This window comes from Gopherus flavomarginatus, chromosome 9, assembly GCF_025201925.1.
Source record: "Gopherus flavomarginatus isolate rGopFla2 chromosome 9, rGopFla2.mat.asm, whole genome shotgun sequence".
Lineage (NCBI taxonomy): Eukaryota > Metazoa > Chordata > Testudines > Testudinidae > Gopherus > Gopherus flavomarginatus.
In genome coordinates, this window is record NC_066625.1 from 77,791,125 (window position 1) to 77,811,905 (window position 20,781).

The window sequence follows — 20,781 nt, forward strand, 5'->3', positions numbered from 1 at the left end:
ATAGAGATGAGATCCTCACCTGGGCCAGTTCCCTCCCCAGGCCCCAGTGCAGGGGCAGCAGTGTGCACAAGGGCTCTGTGGGGCGCCGGTCAGAGTCTGAGACCCACTGGTCTAGGGCGATGCCGAGATGTTAATGGAAATTCTTCAACCGCTTGCGGAAGCACTGTCCTAACTCCCCTTTGATTCTGGACAATGGACTGAAAACTCAGCCACCTTCATTCTCCATCCCTCCTCTGCCCCCACTCTCCACTCTCTGAGGCATAGATGGGAAATGGAGTGTGTTTCCCTTTAAGAGGCTGGCTCTGGAGCAGCGAGGATTGTCCTGCTGCTGTTTCCTTTTAGCCCAAGCAAGATCCCTAAACACACTTCACTCCAGCCCTCCAGCTTGACTCAGGCGGGGAAACCCAAGAGCCTCCTCAACTTTCCCAAGGACACTAACCGGCTCCCACGCGTAAGTAGGGGATGATTGAAGACCCTAGAGCTTTTCTTCACAGGGGCTAGCGTGGGAGAGCAGAAATCCTGCTTTCTGTACCCTTTCCAGTGGGACTGAGTGTGGATCTGCTGGTGGGGACAAGAAGCATTGGAAAGAGTAGGGAGCTGCCAAGGAATAGTCCCCTGGAAGTTAGTGGGGGGCTGTAGGGACCCTGTTAACTGCATGGAATCTGCGTGCTAACCATGCCCCCTTGGGAGTGAGGCTGGTGCTGGAGGTTCTGCTGGGACAGGACAGATAGCACAGGCGTGATCGCCTGGGGCTTAAAACCAATCTGTGATCTGTCTCGAAGGGTGACTCTCAGGGTAAGGTGAATCCCTGGATATAGGGCAGGGGGCTAGCGAAGGCTTTGCTGCCCCAGTGGTGAGGCTCTGATAGTACCAGCCTTTGGCACTCTGAACAGTGTCCTTCAGGGTAACTGAATCCCAGGCACATTACAGAGCAAAGTAATGGTTACAAATGGAAAGACAAATAACTGGGGGCGAGAGGAAGGAAGTGGCAGAGGGGGGCGAGGGCTGGTGTGAGTTGAGATGAAACACAAGAGCCGGATAAAGTGAGCCCAAGCTTCAAATGCAGAATCCTGGGAGGCGCAGATCGGCACGTGGGAGCGTATGTATCTGGGTGTAGCTGGCAGCAGCGGCGCGTTGTGCTGGGATGTCCCAGGCTGGAAGGATTGTCCTGGTGGATCTCTGGTTGACCTGGTTTCAGAGGCGTGTAAATGACAATAGGAGCTAGTGGACTATAGAGCAGTGGGGCTCTGCCTGTGACCTGCTCCCTCCTTTGAAGATCTCAGGCCAGTATCTCCCTCCAGATAGGGAAACTGAGGCAGAGTGGGGGAAAGTGTCACCCAGGACATAGTGTCAGAGGTGCAAATAGAACCCAGGAGTCCTCACTCACCGCCCTGACCTTTGGCCACAAGCCGCCTCACTCCCAGAAATACGGCTGGGTGTGCGGCTCCTACACGAGGACTAGACCCCCCGTCCCACCCTGGGGCAACATTGAGCAGTTGCCCGGGCTGCTGCAGTGGGGAGCTGACTGTGTGGCTCTGGCATGCGTCACTCTGAAGGGAACGGGCCGCCTGCCTTCGGGCTGCCCTGTCTCTGCACGCCCCCTGCTCTCACATCCCACATCCCCCGGATGGATGGTGGCGGTTTCAAAGGAACTTGTAAACCCTGTCTAAACAGGGGGCACCGATGTCAAATTCCTTCCAGGGACCCATTCTAGTGGCAGACTGGAGAGCTGACGAGTACAGGGCGCCCTCTGCTGGCTCTAAAGGAGCTTGCAGCCAGCCAAACATTTCTGGAAGATACGGTCTAGTTCAAACCAGGAATTATTTGGGGAAAGTGCTATGGCCTGTGGTATGCGGCAGGCAGACTACGTGATTGCAGTGGTCCCTGCTGGTCTGAGAATCTATACATCTCTGGGAGTTGCAGCTAGTCGGTATTGAGCTGGATCCACTTGATTTGGTTCTCTATGGCCTATGAAACGCTAAGAAGTGTCTGCCCATAGTGCTGGAGGGTCTGAGGAGCTTCCGCTAAAGAGATCTGGGATTTTCAAAACAATTGTTCTTTTCCCTAGTTCAGCTCTAACCTCTCCCACTTGCTATATGTTAAAGAGCCACCTGCTGAACATGACAAACCCAGTCAACTCTTGTCCTAGTGATAACATGGCTTAGACTCAGATGTCAGAGCGGGAGAGTCCCCTGTCAAGCACAGCTCTGGGGCAGATTTGCTCCTGAGAGCGTGCTCTGCAGGGTTCTGTCCAGCGGCGTTAAAGGACTGAGAGAATGAAGGAAGCTCCCAGGAGAGGAGGGCAAGGAATGGATTTTGGGAGGGTCCTTGGCAATTCCAAAAACAAGAATGAAAACAATGGTTCCGGGACAGCCGACATGGGAAGTTCAGTTCCAACCATATTAAAGGGGCTGTGACCGGTTCTCAACGACACCGAAAGAGGTTTCAAAACAAAAAATCATTTTGATCTGAAAAATCGAAATGTTTCCACTTTTTCAGAATGTTTGCGTGTTTCTGACACAGGTTTGACACAAATTTGCCAAATGTTTCAGTGTCGCTGAATCTGCTGTTTTAGATGGAAAATCGTTTCAGCCAAAGAGTTTTGCCCAGCACTAACTCCAGGTTCTTCCCTCAGATTTTCAACTAGGGGGTCGCAGACACCAGGGCTCTTTGGATTCCTCCATTCCCTCCACAAGTCCCCTATTTGCCACCTTTTCATCCCTTTCTATTCCAGAGACTCTGTGCGATCCTTCTCACCCTCATGCTAGGAATGCTGTTTGCCCCTTTTCACCATACCAGCATCCTCCTTCTTCCCACTATGCCAGGGCTCTGTGAGCCCCCCCATTATTGTGTGTATTACTATAGCATTTAGGATTCCCAGTCGTGGATTCATTGTGCAAGGTGCTGTACAAACACATACCAAGAAGAAGACAGTCCCGGCCCCTTCCCTCTGTGCCCCTTCCCTCCTATATGCCAGGGATTCCGTGTGCTCCCAATCTTCCTCTCCCCCATGCCAGGGTTCTCAATTCTCCCTCCATGTTCCCCCTCCCCCTTACCACTGTCTCCCATTCCCCTGCCCCATGCCATGGGCCCTGGGTGTTCTCTTATTCCTCCCCCACCCCATGCCATGGGTTCTGTGTGCCCCCCATACTAGGGTCCCCCATTCTCCCCCACAAGCCCTGGTGTCCATATGCAGCACTCAAAATTTATCACATTCTGCACAGAGAAATGCCACCAAGAGTAGCGTAAGGCCTTGCAAACTTGGTCACTGACAAGAGAAGCTGCCCAGAGGGCGAGAACGTCCATGGACTCTCGGAAACACCTGTTGTCTCATCCTGCCCTCACATGCTTTCCCTGGAAAGCTAAGTGAGTGGTGAGCAGGGGACTGTTGGCATCGGGACAGGAGAGGAAATAAGGGGCTTGCAATGCTGCTTCGGTGGCTATTCTCCAGACAGGTACTAGAGTCCTCCTTGTGCACCCTGAACCCATCATTTGTGGCCCCACCCAGAGCCCACACCCTCCCACACCCCAACCCCCTGCCCCAGCCCTGTGAAAGTGAGTGAGGGTGGGGAAGTGTGAGCCACTGAGGGAATGGGAATGTAGTGAGTGGTAGCGGGGCCTCGGGAAAGGGGCAGGCCTAGGGTGTTCGGTTTTGTGCAGGCACTGTGGGAGATGGCACTCGGAGCACTGGCTGTGAAATAGCTCCCTGCTATACGAGGCCTAGTCTCTCTCAGCAGGATATACTTTAAACAGTAGAGGAGTATTTTCTAACAGTGCATGTGCAGGCAGCTGCCTGTATGGTGTGTGTGTGCTAGCAACAAAACATACATGTGCCAGGCCCAGGGGTGAGTGCAAACTGACTTGTGCATGTCAATTCTAACCCGTGCGTATGCACAGGCAATCACACGAGAACTGCACACAGAGCAACTCGCTTGTGCAAAACCACAGTGCAGGAGCTGGGCTGATGGGGAGACACCCCACTATTCATTGACACAGCTTCCTCGTTCTCTTGGACAGGCAGGTGTTCGTCTGCCTCCCGGGAGCAATGCTGTTGCTGTCCCTGGTCGTGATGCTGCTGCAGCTGGGCAGAGGCTGCTGTGGGCTCCCCTTCTACAATGGCTTCTACTATGACCATGTCATGAATGACAAGGGCAACGGCAATGGCAACGGTGAAGGTGCGTGTGGGGGAGAGGCTGGCCCTTAGTACCAGCCGCTAGGAGTGCATGATCCAGGGAGGCTACTGCTCGTGTTTATGAGTGGGGAATCCTGTGGCAGGCTGGGCAGACATCGCACACCCATCGCCCTTCCCCAGTTCCTGAGGCAGCAGGCACATGGGCGTGGAAGATTGGAGAGTTGCCAATAGGCGTAGATCAGGGTGAGAGCTGTTGAGAAGGAGGCTGGGGCAGTTGTGGGGAGAGGATGTGGATTTGAGTGGAGGGTCTTTGCCTCCTGACTTCGGGTGGGCAATTCAGGAGAGGATGACTGTTGCCAGGCTCACACCAGGCATGTTGGGGCTGTTGCTCCCCGCAGCCAGCTGGTATCATCCCCCTCCCCTAAAGCTCCCCTCCTCCAGGTGGAATGTAGGGGAGTTTTCCCCACCACCTTACCTGGAAATTTCCTCTTGCCTGCCTCTGCCCTGCAAGGATGCCAGGACTGCATCCTCTTGGCTCTCGCTTCAGTTGGAAGATCCCTGTGGGAGTAGAATGGAGCTGATTTGAATCTGGTCTGATGGGGACCTCTGCCCTATTCCTCCGTCTCACTCCTGCCGGGTCCCCTTGTCTTGTGCAGTCACAGAATTAGAGACAGCGGAGGTGCAGCAGCTGAGGAGCTCCCATCCGGTTGGGTCCACCCTCTTGCCCATAGGGCTGGGGCCGGATTGGGCCCTGTAACCCATTCCCTGGAGATTCGTCTCCTCCAGTTGCAAGCAGCCCCAGCGACTTGCACCCCTTCCCTGGGGAGATGACGGCTCAGCCTAACGGGGGTTTGATGTCCGAAAGGGCTTCCTGATATGCAGGCCAAATATCCCATTCAGGGCTCTCAGTTCTACCCCCTTGTTCCACCCTGAACAACTCATCTCCCTCCCAGGGGATCCTGGCTGTCAGTTCTCAGGTTCGCATGCCTGTGCAGCTGGTGGGTACTGGACTCAGATAGCTGCTGCTCCATAGAGAAGTTGCCCTCTGCTGGGCACTGGATTCCCTCTAACCTCAGCAGCACCTGATGCCACCTGCCTCCCTTTCTCTCCACTCCTCTCCTACACGCGCTGGGAGGGTGCGCGCCGAGGGAGGAAGTGATGATGAATGGCGGGGGGTGGTGGTGAGCGAGTGCAGGAGGAGGGGGTACATAGTGTGAGGGAAGGGGCAGAGTACAAGGGGGGTGGGAACAAGGGTGCAGGAGGTGGGACTTATGGGGCCAGATTGGTGTCAATCAATGATGTGTCAGTTGCAGGAGTTACTGTGCTCAGAGCAGGGCAGATTGCTCCCTCCTCCCCTCCCTATACATGTCTAGTTCTTCCCAGGTGCCCTGCGGCCGCTGCTGGGTGCTTGCTTGCTCTGCTGGACAGTAACTGCCTTAGAACCATTTAGTGGGGATGCCTGTGGGGTAGGTGGCCCCCTTCTTGTAGCATACGTGGGGAATCCACTCCCCCGTGGGCTGCAGAAGAGTCCTGAGCTGGAGGAATGGGGTCCCCTGGCAGTGCTCATTCCCCTTTTCGCCCCTCTCCCCCACCAGTTCATTTCAATGGTGTGAAGCTGGTGGTGGAGACCCCGGAAGACGCCATCTTCACCTACCGTGGCGCCAACATCACGCTGCCCTGCCACTACCGCTACGAGCCCAAGCTAGAGATGCCACGCAAGATCCGCATCAAGTGGTCCAAGCTGCGGGAGGACAACACCAAGGAGCGGGACGTGCTGGTGGCCATTGGGCTGAAGCACCGCAGCTTCGGCGAGTTCCGGGGCCGCGTGCACCTGCGCCAGCGGGGCGAGCAGGAGGCGTCCCTGGTGATCAGCGACCTGCGCCTGCAGGACTACGGCAAGTACCGCTGTGAGGTGATTGACGGGCTGGAGGACGAGAGTGGCATTGTGGAGCTGGAGCTGCGAGGTGAGTGGGCCGATGTCCAGTGGGGGAGAGGGGGCAGGGGAACAGATGGGGCAACTCCCCCTCACACAGAGGTTACACATGGGGTTAAAGCCCCTGTGGACTGTAACAGGCACCCAAGAAGCTGTCCCCTTTGAGGCTCCTGAGTGGGATCAGCATAGGTTCTGGGTCCTTCTGTGGCTGCCCCTTGCTGGGGCATTCCCATACCCAGCCAGCACTGGGGTTATGCGTGTGCCATGACACAGCAGTTCAGGAAGACGCTCCCCCACAGACGCTCTCCCACTGGATGAGTGAGAGTGAAGGAAGGAACACCTCCCTCGTAAAAATTGCCACCAAATCCTATGGCCCTGCCTGCACAGATCGGCATCCCTGCAGTGTTATAGCCACGTGCCATCATCTTGCACTTGCGTTCTGGCAGGTAAAACTTGCAGGAGCTTCTTGGGGCAGGGCGAAAGAAGGGATGTCTTCTTATTCCTTGTTTGTACAGCACTGAGCACAGTGGGGCTCTGAGCTTTGACTGGGGCCCTTAGGTGCAATACTACTGCAGCACGCAAATAACACTGCACTAGACATCTGTGGCTCATCCACCATCCAGTGCAGCCCACCGAAGTGCACCGGTAACCTACAGCCACTCAGTGTGGCTCCCCCTAGTGGAGGCTGAGTATAGGAGTCTGCTGCTGGCTTTGTGCCGACAGAGCTGGGTGTTTGAGCCCAAGTAGAAGAGGTGGCTGTTTAAAGACCCAAAGGCTCCGTGGTCAAGTCCTGCTAACAGTGACCTCCAACCCCGGAGGCGTGGCGTGACATCCAGTTGTGTTGCTGTAGGACTGGGGACCTGGTGCTGTGCCACACTGTAGTACAGTGTTTCTCAAACTGGCGTCGCCGCTTGTTCAGGAAAAGCCCCTGACGGGCTGGGCCAGTTTGTTTACCTGCCCTGTCTGCAGGTCCGGCCGATTGCAGCTCCCACTGGCAGTTTGCTGTTCTCGGCCAATGGGAGCTGCTGGAAATGGCGCAGGCCGAGGGACCTACTGGCCACTGCTTCCAGCAGCTCCCATTGGCCTGGAGCAGCGAACTGCGGCCAGTGGGAGCCACCATCGGCTGAACCTGCGGATGGGGTGGTAAACAAACTGGCCCGGCCCACTAGGGGCTTTCCCTACACAAGCGGTGACCCCAATTTGAGAAACACTGCTGTAGTGGTTTTATTTAAGGTGGTAGCTTTCACAGGGTGGGAGGCGTGGGCATCAGACCACAGAACATGTGTGTCTCTCTCCCCAACCCCCGGCCTAATTTCTCACTGCTCAATCTGTGCAGTGCAGAGCACAGTGCACAGGGAACTGATGCTGAAGAAAGAGACTAAGACGAGGGTGAAACATCCCGCCTGTGGCTCTGTGATCCAGATGGAAAGTCACCCCCTAGGATGTTCTCCTTCTCCATAGGTTCAGAGCCCAGCTCCACATCATGGTCCCAGACTCACACCCACCCAGAACGGTGGGAAATGTCACATTTCCTGCCACCTTGTGTTCCTGACCAGGGCCAGCTCTAGGGTTATAGACTCATAGACTTTAAGGTCAGAAAGGACCATTATGATCATCTAGTTTGACCTCCTGCACAATGCAGGCCTCAGAATCTCACTCAGCCACTCCTGTAACAAACTCCTAACCTATGTCTGAGCTATTGAAGTCCTCAAATTGTGGTTTGAAGACCTCAAGCTGCAGAGAATCCTCCAGCAAGTTTGCCACCCCAAGCAACAGGAAAAAAAAAAGAAAAGCCGCGATTGCGATCTGCGGCACAACTGCTGCCGTTTCAGTCTTCAGCAGCAATTCGGCGTCTGGTCCTTTGCTCCGAGATGGACTCAGGGACCCGCTGCCAAATTGCCGCCGAAGAGCCAGACATGCCACCCCTCTCCATTGGCTGCCCCAAGCAGCTGCTTGCTGGGCTGGTGCCTGGAGCCAGCCCTGTTCCCGATGCAGTGCCACTCACTTGCTCTGCAGTAGAGGGTCTTGTACCAAGCTGCCTTCCAGCCATTTGGAGGACAGAGGCTTTGAGCGAGGGACAAGTTTGCTGGCTACTCACACCAGCCTTCAAAGCTCTCCCAATTAACTCTGAGCATGCAGTGATCATGCCTCATTCTGGCCACCAGGTGTCACCATTGACATGTGTCATTGTCCCTTTGGTCTTTGGACTGGGCCCCTGATTCCAATCAGACAGGGGCTGCGCTGAACTCAGATGAGATCCTGGGCCTGAACTTTGAGGCACTGCGGGAACTTTCTTTCCTGGACAATCCCATGAATGAAACCCCAGAGAGAGGCTGTTCTCACAAGGGGCTTTGGAGACCCTTCTGGGGCGTCTCTGAACCCCAGCACAGTTTGGGGTTAGTTTGTGCCTAGGCCTCGCTCCAGTGAGTTTGGAGGCATGAGCCTGGGAGGGGGCAGGGTGCTGCTGAGATACCCTCTGCTGGCTGGGAGCCTCATCCTGGGTATGTCAGTGGAGATCTGTACCGTGCACCTCAGGGGCGTGAGTCAGGTTGCGGGCATAGCCCGAGTGGGCCAACCTTCACATTGGCTCTGTGACTCAGCCAATCCTGCTCTCTTTCCTTCTAGGGGTGGTTTTCCCATACCAGCCTCACCACGGCCGCTATCGACTCAACTTCCATGAAGCCAAGAAAGCTTGTGAGGAGCAGGACGCTGTGATCGCATCCTTCGAGCAGCTCTTCAAGTCCTGGGAGGAGGGGCTGGACTGGTGCAACGCCGGCTGGCTGCTGGATGGGACAGTGCAGTACCCCATCTCCCTGCCCCGGGAGCCCTGTGGCGGCAAGAGGCTGGCCCCTGGCATTCGAAGCTATGGCGAGCGCCACAAGAACCTGCACTACTTTGACGTTTTCTGCTTCTCCTCTGCTCTGAAAGGTGAGTCTGGCATCTGCAGGGCTCATAGTCAGGCAGGAGCCTGGCCTGATGCTGCAAAGAAGCGGTGTGACCAGTAAGGGAGCGCTCTGTTCTCAGGGCACAGTGTGGTGGCAGGGAGTGCTGCCTGTTGGAAGGGACACTTCTCCTCTGAAATGTAAAACTGAGAGCCTGCAAAGACCCAGTAGAGCTTCTCTAAGAGTTGGGATGTTTGATCCAGCCAAATTCTAACCTGGGTAATTCCATCCACCTCCCTAAATTCTCAGAGCACTTTCAGTTAGATCTGGGATTCTCCTCCATTGCCCAGACTGAAATGATAGGTAGCATTGCTGCATACGTGCCCCATAGTAGAGGTCATTGAGTCAAGCAATTGCTCCATTTAGGTTACAAATCGGTTTGGGATGCAAGGCGAGAGAGACTGGCAAAGCTGTGTCATTCAAATGGATAACATGGCACTCTCCACATGGCGGATCGAAGTTGGGGCAGAGGATTGGGGCACAGGAGGGGGTCAGGGGTGTAGGCTCCGGGTGACACTTACCTCAAGCAGCTCCCAGAAGCAGTGGCACGTCCCCCCTTTATCTCTTACATGGAGGGACAGCCAGGTGGCTCTGTGTGCTGCCCCGTCAGCAGGTGCCACCCCTGTAGCTCTCATTGGCTTTGGTTCCCGGCCAATGGGAGCTACGGGGGTGGTGCTTGGGGCAAGGGCAGCATGCAGAGCCCCCTAGTTACCGCTATGCATAGGAGCCAGAGTAGGGACATGATGCTGCTTCCGGGAGTAGCGCGGAGCCCAAGCTCCCAACCCCACTCCCTGGCTGGAGCACCGGAGTGGGGCAAGCCCCAGACCCTGCTCCCTGGCAGAAGCTCGAGGGCCAGATTAAAATGTCTGAAGGGCTGGATGCAGCCCCTAGGCCGTAGTTTGCCCACCGCTGGTTTAGATGGTACAAAATCCCTTTGGCCTCTTCCCCAGTCTTATGACAGGGGAGGCAGGGAGATCATGGCCTGTTGTTTCTGAACTCCCTAACCTACGTTGAATCCAGGCAGAGATGAGATGAACCCCCATTCCTAGCACCTCCTGCATGTGAGGGGTATTTGTGCAGGGCTGGCCATGCTCAGTGTCCCTCTGCCTCCCAGTGACCATCCCCTCTGCCTGTCCCCTCCAGGGAAAGTTTACTACCTGGTTCACCCAGAGAAGCTAACGTTGGAAGAGGCCAAGCAGGCCTGCCAGGATGACGGGGCTGAAATTGCCAAGGTGGGGCAGCTGTATGCGGCGTGGAAGTTCTTCAGCCTGGATCGCTGCGATGCTGGCTGGCTGGCAGACGGCAGCATTCGCTATCCCATTGCCTTCCCCCGGCCCAACTGTGGCCCACCGGAGCCGGGGGTCCGGAGTTTCGGCTTTCCCGATAAGGGCAAGTTTGGGGTTTATTGCTACAAGCTGAACTAAGGAATGGGGAGGGTCTCCCTCTTTGCCAGTGGACACTTCCCTGCCTGGTGCTTCCTGGATTTAAAGGATCAGGTTTCCGGGTGTTGGGATATTTTTTAATTTCAATTTTTTTTTAAATTTTACATTTTTTTCACTAAAGGGAAACTTCTGCAGGTGGCTGGGCCCTGGCTTCTCACTAATCAGCTGATTGCCACCTTGGGAATGGGGCACCAGATCTCCTTCCACCCAGAGAGTGGAGAGAGACTGAGATGGTATCTCAGGTTGGGGAGCTTGGTGTCTGGTACCAGGTGGCTCCATCCCTTGGTCACAAGGTCATCTAGATAAGAAGTGACAGGCTTACACTCGTCCACTTGGGCTAGACAGTCATACATCCAGGCATCGGAGAAGCACAGAGCGCACGACTGGTTGACGGCAAAGGCAGATGCCCCCTGGATGTGCTCCAGTTTCACTGGCTCCAAAGGGGAACAGCTGTTTCTAATGCACAGACTGCTCTGCCATCCCATCCCAGCCAATCCCATCCCAGCCAGCATGGAAGGCATCTAATCAACTGCAAGCCGGAATTTAGAGTAAGGCGGGTCACTCTCTCCCTATCCCCCAGTTAATATGAGCGAATGATCAACCACACACAAGTGACTCACAGCTCATCAAAGTCCTTCCCCTGCCCTGAAAGTCCTTCCCCTTCCCCTCCCAATGAAGCACAGATGAGGTCAGAGATATTAGGCATCATTCTAAGCATAGAGGCCCAGAGCTAACATAGCTTAGGCCTTGTGCGTCTCGGGAGACTTCCTCTCTCCACCGCCCACCCCCCTCCAGTCCCTTCTTTCTCTCCCTTCCCCTCCTTGCCGGATCTGCAGGACTGGCTCTAGGCACCCCAGCAAACCAAGCATGGAGTGGCACAATTCTGGAGGTAGCATTCTGGATGGGTTTTTTTTGTTTTGGCAGTTGCGCTCTTGGATGGTTTTTTGTTTTGTTTTTTTTTTTGCTTGGGGCGGCAAAAACCCTAGAGCCAGCCCAGAGGATCTGGATGTGTTTCGACTCTCTGAGACTCCAATCTGAGGTTGGCGGTTTCCAAGGGCACTGAAAGGTGCTACTATGTGTGTACTAGGTGGAACTCTTCAGTTTGCCTGCCTTGTTCTCCATGGGCCTCTCTCCCAGGCACCACTTGAATCCCAGGGGCTCGGTCTTTGTGCGTTTTGTAGTGAAAAGATGTATTCTCCTGGACCTCTTCAAATAAAGCATTGGAGAAAGCCCCAGAGGTGTGCAACTGTGTCCTGGGTGGTAGGACAAATTCTGCTGTGTTCTTCCCGGCAGCAGCTCTGGGGGCACCACTCTGTGAAGGATTTTAGAAAGGGAATGTACTCAGGGTACTAGGCTCAAAGTGGGGCACCCAGGACTTGGAAGAGCAGGAAGTGTTGGAGATAAGAACCGAAGGGCATCAGCAGAGCTATGTGTGAACAAAGCCATATGCCATAGCAGGCCCAGGGGGTAGGCTAGAGGTTAGGGCAGAACTGAGGGGAGGGGTAGCAGGACTGGAGCTAGGGGAAGGCAGAATTAAGGTGCCTTGGCAGGTTATGGGGAAGGGAAGGCAGGAGCAGAAGAGCAGGGTGGAAGGCTGCAGGTCCAGGTGGAGGCACATCAGCAATTGTATATGGGGAGCCCTGGACTGAAGTAGCTGTGAGGGCAGGACTGAAGGGTGTTCCCAGGGGATGAAGTGTGTGTAGGGGGAAGTTGGAAGCCTGCTCATCTCCTAACTGCAGTGGCCCATAACTCTCCTGGCAGCAGATCAGTGTCCCCTTTCCCCTGATGGTTTGGAATTTTTAAACAACCAGGAGATTTTCCAAACAAATTACCCAACATGGTGCTGGTGCCTCCCTATATTGGTAAATTAGGTGCTTTCCCATGCCCTTAAAATACCATTTCTATTATGGGCAGCAGCTCCCTGGACTTACCCAAGCAATCCTCTCAGTCTCCTCTGTCTCCTGCTGAAATGTGTCAGAGTTTGTCTCAGCTGTGAGCTCCCAAAGGTGCTAGCACTCTGGGTATGAGATCAGCAACACAGGCCTAGGAACTGGGCTTCTCAGTAGTTGCAGTCTCGTCAGTTGTTTCTCTAATTAGGGCTAATGAATTGCCCAGGCCAGATAGGAAATGCTGAGTGTTGTTGAGCTGGACAGGCTGCTGAATCTTCTTTAAAGGTTAGTGGGGGAACTTCTTCATGACAGGACAGTGTTTCTCAAACTGTGATTGCTGCTTGTGTAGGGAAAGCACCTGGCTGCAGTTCGCTGCTCCAAGCCAGTGGGAGCTGCTGGGAGCGGCATGGACTGAGGCACTTACTGGCTGCTGCTTCCAGCAGCCCCCGTTGGCCTGCAGTGGCGAACGGCAGCCACTGGCAGCTGCGATCTGCTGAACCTGCGGACGCGGCAGGTAAACAAACTGGCCCGGCCCGCCAGGGGCTTTCACTACATAAGCAGCGACCCCAGTTTGAGAAACACTTTGATAGGAAATTGGTCTGGCTGGGCAGGTCTCAGACACTGCAGTTGGGGAGCTCTCAAACAATGGCCTACTGACGTTGTGCTGGTGGCTGGCAGAGAGCTGGCTGGGCATGTGTCTCCTCCCTGTAGTAAAAGAAGCTAAAAGTTCATTGAATACTCTGCTGCTGTTAATTTTCTGTGGTAGCAGGGTATTAAGTATGTACCCCATGGGTAATCCAAGTGAGTGGAGAGGGGGGCCTGCAGGATCATGAATGGGAAGAGAGGGAAGAAGAGAGGCTGGCTGACTGTATATGGGAGGAAAAGTGGGGTCTATGCAATGGCACGTGGGAAGGAGTGACCTCCACTAGAGACAGGCTGTGTTGTGTTGGGGAGAGGGAAGCGATAGCTGTGACTGGCTATGCCATGGAGCTGGGGTGGTGCCTCTTTAACTCAGCTGCTGCAGCTGCTGTGCTCTGAGGATGTAGGTTCCCCCTGGCCCCCAGATTCCTACCTGCTGTGGTGAGTCTGGATGAAGACGGAATACCCAGACTTCTGCTGCTGCCCCTAACAAGAAAGCTGATCCCCACACAGTTCTCTAACAGAGAGAGGAGTTAGTATCTCCAAGAGCTCCCCGAGTGCAAGGAGCAGCACGTGTCTGGAGGACTAGTGTGATTTGCCATTGCTTGTTGGCTGGATAACGAGAGGCCCCACTCTCCACACCTGTCCATGGAGCACCTTTCCCCTGCACTGAACTCCCTTTCCAAGCAAGAGACCCCACGGCTATAATGAGCTACAGCAGCAGATGGGTGTCCAAAGCTGGGATGGGACATTCATGGGAGGGCTTCTGAAAGGGAGAAACCCTCTTCCTGCTGTGCTGCATCCTAGACCTCACTGCCCTAAGCGTTATAAATTCTCCTGCCCCTTGGGAGACCACAGACTTCCAGAGAGGTTTGGAGAAGCAGCAACAGCAGGAAACCAATCACAGTCAGTTTGGGCTCAGAGGCTCATGGGAGGCCTATTTGCATTCTCCCTTAGAAGCACACTACCTGGCCTGTTCAGGAAGGCACCTTTTGCTCGAGTTTTTAAGGCATATTTGTTGCTTCCACTTATATACACATTCACCTGGGGAGGAGACCCCCGCCCACCCAGCTGTGTGTGCACACTGCTCCCCACGGATAACATGCATCCACATGCACACGGAGTGTTCACACAGACAGATACCTGGGTGTTTGTGTGATGGATGCCATCATGGCCAACATCAGGGTACTGAACCAGGGGGACTTTAGAGATAAAAGCACCAGCCTCTACAGTGTGAGGTAAAGAGCCAGGGTCTGAAGCTGGGGGCTGCAGTTGACTCCCAGCCTCTGTGGGTAGGGCACAGCGGGGCTGCTCGACTCACACCACAGACATTTCACAAGCACATGCACAAACGCGCAGTGGCACACAACCACACAGCTGCCTACACGCAGTCCACCAGGTAACAGGAAGAATAAAATACAACCAGTTTTATTGTCCAGGTTTCACAATAGCACTGACAGCAGCAGGCACTGCCGTGTGTCAGGTTCTCATTTTAGGCACAAGACTTATAATAAAAAGTTTTTTTTTTTTCTTTTTACAAGAACAAAACCCCAAAGCTCCCCTCCCAGGCTGGGTCTCCCTGCCCCTCGTCATGAACAAAAGCGCAATTCAGGACATGCACAACACAGGCTCCTACCAGCATCCTGGAGACTTTGGCTAAGCCATTTAAATTACCCATCCCACCCCAAAAAAAGACTATTCCAATTTTTCTCTCTTTATTATCATTTCTCATCATTAGCATCATCATCATCATATTTCAAAAATATAAATAGGTGCAGGGAACCCTGGTGCCCTGCACGGTCCCCCGGAAAGAGCGCGCCATCACAGGATGGGAGCTGCTTCGCCATGCGGCCTGGGGATGGGGAGACTCGGCGTCCAGGAACCAGCAGTGGGAGAGAGGGGAGAGGCCGAAATCCAAGAGGCATCTGGGCCCAGATTTTTAGTTTCCATCTCTTCCTCCCCCCTCGTCCCTCCATCTCACTCTCTCCCTTCCATTCCCCCACCTTACATGCCCCTCTCATACATTCAGCGACACTTCCCATCTATTGACTGTCTCCCCCACCCCCGCCGTACTGCAGCAACGGAAGGATTCTTTAAAATAAAACAAGGATGGCGTCCGCCCCAGCCATTAAATAACAGAAATAATTACATTGTTCGTGGATAAAATCAGGAAAAAATAATCTTCTTTATTATTTAACTTAACCCCTCTGCCCTCTGCAACCCTCCCACCCCTTTCCCAAAGGCACAAAGGTATTTGGAACCGGACAGCTAGTCAAAATGCTGGAATCTAATTCCCTTTGCTTTGGTGCGCTGAGGTTGGTTTGTTTTTTATATATATACACAAAGGTGGGGTTTTTTCTTTAATATATTTTTTTCCTTATATGACAAAAAGCAACAACAACATCAAGAAGAAGAAACTGCCTCTGCTAATATAATTTTCGTAAAATCTCTCGCTCCCCTCTCTAATGGGTGGGTGCCTGTGCGGCTCTGCCATTGGTTCTCGACCGATTCCTTGGGCTCCTCTTGTGTAGTCTGCGTTTGTAGATGGAGGCTGTGGGAGGAGGAGGAGAAGAAAAGGCACCTTGTTACTGGAAGAACGTTACAGAGCCCTTGCTTGTCCTTAGCTGGCTCACCCCAGGCCTGGCATTCCCTGGAAAAACACTGCAGGGGCTGCTGTGCAAGCTTTGCCTCTGGCCATCCGGGCAGCACAGGCCACGGCGCCAGCCTGCTCGCCACCAGACAATCAGGCCTTCTCTCGCCTCTGGTGCTCCGGGACTTGGTGAATCAGTGGGGCATTTTCAGTGCACTTTGTGACAGCCCCTGTCCCCCCGCAAACACTGAATTTAAAGAGTCAGGTGCCTCCTGGGAGCCTATTCAAAAGCATCCTGTTCAGAGACAACGCCGCTCCTGTCCATCCGACATGTTCTGTATTTCTTCCCTCTCCTTGTGGGCAGACACGCACAGAGGCAGCCAGATCAGCTCAGACCAATGGCCCAGCAAGGAAGGAGCCCGCCCCTCCCAAGCACCCATAATGCACCCATATATTTTGCTTAGGGAGGCAGGAGCCCTGGGGTCTGTCCACAGCTATAGCACTGCTGCACTTTGTGGCACTGGGCAACTCCCTTCCCCTGTCTGTGCCTCAGTCTTCCCATCTGTAAAAGGGGGATAATTCCAGTTTAATCCATGGTTGCGTGGCTCTTGGGCTAACCCTTCCTTGATATTTTATGTGTCCTGCTTCTGTTCAGAGCATCACTGGAGGAGAGAGACGCACAGAACAAGGGCTGGGTAGACAGGCCTAAGCTGAGTCTCAAGGAGCTCTCAGGGTGCTCTTTAAGGGGAGCCCCCACCATCACTCATTCCTCACTCCTTCGCTCAGTGCATCTAGCTCAGTTGCAGATATTGCCAAAATAAACCATTTAAGCTTCTTCCCCAGCCCAAAGTGCAAATTTCTCCCTCCCTGGAAGCCCAGGTAGATCCATTTTAGCTGCTTCTCCTGCCCTCCCCATGAGCTGTCCACCATTTTCCTCAACAACTGTGAGGAGCTCTGGGCTCAGAGGAGCCAGCGCATCAGGGAGTGGGGTGTTTTGACTGGGCAGAAGCTTTTTCAGCTATTGGCAGCTGCATTGACTCAGAAGAGTCCAGGTTGTCTCTCCAGCTGGTCCCCATGGTCCAGACCCACTTGGGAGATGTCAGATCCAATAATCCTGGTAACACAGGAGCTTTACCTGAGGCAAAGAACAACCTGACTCTCTGGCACAGGGAGGGAAAGCATCCCTTCCTACTGGCCTGAATGGCAGCAAATCAGTTTCTTCTGTGGATGAGGTAGTGGATGAAGGACACCCTTGTCTGGGAGCCATAAGTATCTCCCTTCCTCCTGTACTTTGGCTCTCACCCATCTCACCCACCTGCTCCATGTCCCTCAAGTTGCTCCAGCTAAAAAGAAATGGAGGCAGCTCCCTCCAGAAGCCATCAGGCCTACACCTGGAACAGGCAGGGAGGCAGAGGTGTGTGTCAGGCAAAGTCGCTGCTCTCCCTGGTTGGGTTACCTCTACAGCTCTCTAGTCCCCTCTGGGGGCTGTGCTCTTGAATTCAAGTCCTTCCCCTGCACTGTATCGTGTGGATTGTTTCCAGGCATCAGCCTATGAACTCCTAGAGCTTGGCCCTGAGCTGAGTGCCAGGCTAGAGTCTCAGAGGCCTGCAGGGGCCCTGGTGCATAGAGTAGGAATGAGGAACAATACGTACGATCTAAGCAGGCTATCCGTGGTTCCTCCCAGTGGCCATTGGGCTGGCACCGAATTGTGGGCACATGGCGTTGTATGTAGCCCTGGTTGCACTGGTACCGCACCATGGAGTTTATTTCATATCGGTCCTTCTTCCTTCCAAAGGTCCTGGCGTTCTCTACCACAGGAGGGTCCCCACAGGCAACTGACCAAGACAAGCCAGACAATGAGGAACTGGCAGCTCAATGTGTGCCACAAACCAAGCAATTTGGGTCTAACCGTGCTGCTCAAAAGGAGCTGGCCACATTCACATATATTCCCTAGAATAATAACCAATAGACTATGTTTCCCTTGTGCAGTTTGTACCAAAGGATCCCAAAGTGCTTTACAGGCTGTACAGACAAGGACTGCGTCATCTACCACTGAAATGCAGCCACTTTTGTGGTGGAAAGGGGCAGCTGCATATACAGGGATCATTTCCCACCCCACCAGAAATTGGCTGAATGGCTAGTGTGTTGCTCACTGCTATTGCGCTGCACGGGGTGAAGAATGAGCTGCTCTGTGCTGAGCCTGAGTGGCTGGGACTCTGAATGTACGTTACCTCTGAAACACAGATAAAGCATCAGCCTGTCTGAGTCACTGAGGGCCGAGCACACCTGTCTGCAATGCAGACAGCATGGCCATCTCCCTGCGGATGCCTTGGATCCAGACAGAGAAGGGGATTCTGCACTGGAGCTTTGTTTGGCATCTATGACATGCCAGCACTTGATGCCAGTGTTGCTAAGTGCCTGCCATCACCCGGGCCTGACTTGCTGTAGTGCCACGTCCGTCAGCCGGATTTGTGGGCTACGGAAGCAGCTAACAAAGGAGGGATCGTTTCCTTTATTTGGGGGGCTATAGATGGAGGCACTAAATAAAAGGCAGTTAATAACAACCCAAACTGCTTTTGAGATTCTGCTGTGGTTACCACTGGCTTGGAAATTTAGTCACGAGGGATATTGAAATTCTGCGGCTGGCTGGGAAACTTAGCAACAACATTCCAAAGGGTTCCGTCCCTCCCCTCCGGAGAGGCAGGACCACAATGAGTGTCCGGCACAAGAAAGTTGCTGTCAGGAAGGCTTTTGTTGTTTCTGTGCCATTAGGGGTCCTGGTGGATGGGAGCAGATGGCTTGGGGGAAATGGGACTTGACTGGCTGGCTTGGAAGAGGGGCACAAATTGGGTCCAAATGGGGGATGTGGGGGCTGATAGGGGAAATGGGAGTAGTACATCCCCCTGGAGCCTGGAAGGGGGAATATTTGGGGGTTATTTCATAGGAAGATTGTGAGTTATGGAAGGGCACTTCCCATTCTCCATAAGCTTCCTGCTAATCCACTCCCTCTGCAGTCACACCGCCTCTTCAACTTGATCCAGGGCTGGATGGGATCAATGCTTGGATAGAAGACCTCCAAGGAGGACCCAGGTGTGGCAAAGAGCAGTGAGAGTGACCCAGCAGTGGGTGCTCTGAGTCAGCACTGACCTCTCCCCAGTGCAGTGCTAGGGAGTACTATGCTGCAGGCAGCTCTAGACAGCGCTGTGCTGAAGAGATGGGTGGGTGTCTCAGTAGGGGGGATGGTCTCTAGGGCCCAGCACAATGCCAGGGGGTGTGATGCTGCTGGAAGTACCATCCTTGGGATGACACATAAAGCCAAGGTCCTGACCATGAGTGTTAAAGATTTTAGGGCACTTTTTCCCAAGACTCGAAGTGTGTTCATACTGGGGTCCTGGCCAAATTCTAACTCTGCCTCCATAAATCCCCTTTGCCGTTTCAAATCCACATAGGATTTGTCTTCATTTCCTGTACTAATCTCTTACACAGAGATTACACGTGCAAAAGTTAAGGTTCACAAGGAATGAGTGAAGTTTCCCGGGTTTACAGCCAGTGTTTATTCCTATTAGAGTCAAGGAGTGACTAAAATGTGGACCACTGAGTCCTGCAGTTGCCTTGGTGAACTCTGTGGAGGGTACGTATCTCAGCCTGCAACGCTCCATCTCCATCTCAGCCTGCACCGCTCCCACATTGCCTTCTGAGACTAGTCATCTTGCAGGCTGCCATTGCATATTAAGGAGGAAGGGATCTGCAAAATGCCCTATTTGATCCACATAATGTACAACCTTTAGAACCCTAGCATGTTGCCAGTGGGACCGTTGGTAGGGCAAAATTTGGCTTCTCTTGTGCTATAGGTTTAAGAGCCATAGCCTAACCCTCGACATACACCCCAATCCAGAAATGAGTAGCACCAGGACTCACCTGTTCCCTTCTTGCACGTGAAAGGGAGGTGATAGTTGCATGGGACATCATTCCACTCGCCTTGCTCATGCCAGATCATCACCACACAATCCTCTTCTGCGGCAAAGAAGTTGTCGGGCTGGTTCGGCCGCCAGTTCTCGTATTGCTGTGAAGAGACAAGAAGCCCTTCCTCTAAGTTACGGAGACACTTCCTTTGTTCTCTTCAGCTTTCCCTTTCCCTTTGCTTCTTCTCTCTCCCCTTTCGCTCTTTTCCTTGTGCTTTTGTTCATTCACTCTCCCTCGCTTCTGTTTCTCTGATTGGTTCTCTCTCTTCCTCGTGGGTCTGTCTCTCTCATCAATGGAAATCATGTATTGTTATTATTTGTATTGTGGTAGCACCTAGGATCCCATTGTATTAGACACTATACAAACTCAGAACAAAATGATGGTCCCTCCTGACCCCAAAATAGCTTATGGCTGACTCCATTCAGCACTTGTCCCAGCTGTTCACTCCAATGGCTCTAAGGTTCTGTCCCCAGATAGCAGCTTCATGTTCTGATACAGCACAAAAAGTCAAAGCTTGCATGGAAGCGGGTGGTTCTTTCCTGAAATGACTCTGAATGAAGAAATACCATCCCTACCCCTCCACACAACTCACAAGGGAGTTTCCATCGGACCAGCGGAAGTCGTGTTCGATAGCCCTGTCACTGAGTCCAAGCCACTGGTAATCCCGGGCATAGTCTGAAAAAGAAAGACAGGGAGAGAAGGGTAAGAAATGGAAAAGGGAGTCCCTCCACCACTCACTTCTCCCACGCTAATCCTAGGCGACGCAAAAGGGCTCTGCCAAGGATCTGAACACACAGCTATATGGTCTATATCTGGACCACATCAAGGGTTGCTTGACAAAGGGGCAGTTCTGATTGATGAAGCCAGACTGGTTAAATGTAAGGTGGATAAATCTCCTTCAGTTAGGAACTAAGAGCGTCTGAGCTGGCAATGCTCTGGAGTGTCACTGCAAAGGTGGCTCCAGTTTGCCATATTTGTCCCATGATGGTCTGCTGTTCCTGTGCCAGGGGCAGCCATGTGGCTACTATTGTTGGAGGTATTAGTCCTAGTGGGCAGAGGGCCATTCTTACTTTGTGGTCCATCACCCCTTCAGAGCGAAGCCACAGAGAGGGAGGCCACAACATGAAGGGAACTGTTTAATCTTGATGTCTCAAAGGAAAACTCCAGTTGGGCCCAAATTGGGCCACTTTTTCCACATACCTGCAGGCCCGTAGGTCTCCTGACTCACTAATGGTGGGTGAGGGAATTGCA

At 53.5% G+C, this 20,781-nt stretch overlaps 2 protein-coding genes across 4 annotated transcripts in view; one reads left to right on the forward strand and one right to left on the reverse strand.

The window, feature by feature from the left end:
• Positions 1 to 355: 355 nt before the first annotated feature.
• On the forward strand, positions 356 to 11,089 carry HAPLN3 (hyaluronan and proteoglycan link protein 3). Of its 2 annotated transcripts, none has more exons than XM_050967416.1 (5): positions 356 to 451; positions 4,018 to 4,175; positions 5,728 to 6,096; positions 8,691 to 8,993; positions 10,151 to 11,089. In XM_050967416.1, exons 2-5 carry the CDS (start codon positions 4,046 to 4,048, stop codon positions 10,429 to 10,431), a joined length of 1,083 nt encoding a protein of 360 aa, XP_050823373.1. In that variant the 5' UTR covers positions 356 to 451; positions 4,018 to 4,045; the 3' UTR covers positions 10,432 to 11,089. The 2 variants fall into 2 exon arrangements, with proteins under 2 accessions (XP_050823373.1, XP_050823372.1); XM_050967415.1 differs by lacking the exon at positions 356 to 451 and adding an exon at positions 1,227 to 1,287 and having other exon boundaries at positions 4,022 to 4,175.
• Positions 11,090 to 15,250: 4,161 nt separating this feature from the next.
• Positions 15,251 to 20,781, reverse strand: part of ACAN (aggrecan) — a 70,149-nt gene continuing 64,618 nt past the window's right edge. For both annotated transcript variants that reach the window (XM_050967393.1, XM_050967392.1), the window contains 4 exons: positions 20,123 to 20,205; positions 19,486 to 19,630; positions 17,220 to 17,402; positions 15,251 to 15,528 (listed from right to left, as the gene is read on the reverse strand). In XM_050967393.1, coding sequence (XP_050823350.1) covers positions 15,440 to 15,528; positions 17,220 to 17,402; positions 19,486 to 19,630; positions 20,123 to 20,205 — 500 coding nt within the window. In that variant the 3' untranslated portion in view covers positions 15,251 to 15,439. The remainder of the gene's footprint in view (positions 15,529 to 17,219; positions 17,403 to 19,485; positions 19,631 to 20,122; positions 20,206 to 20,781) is intronic.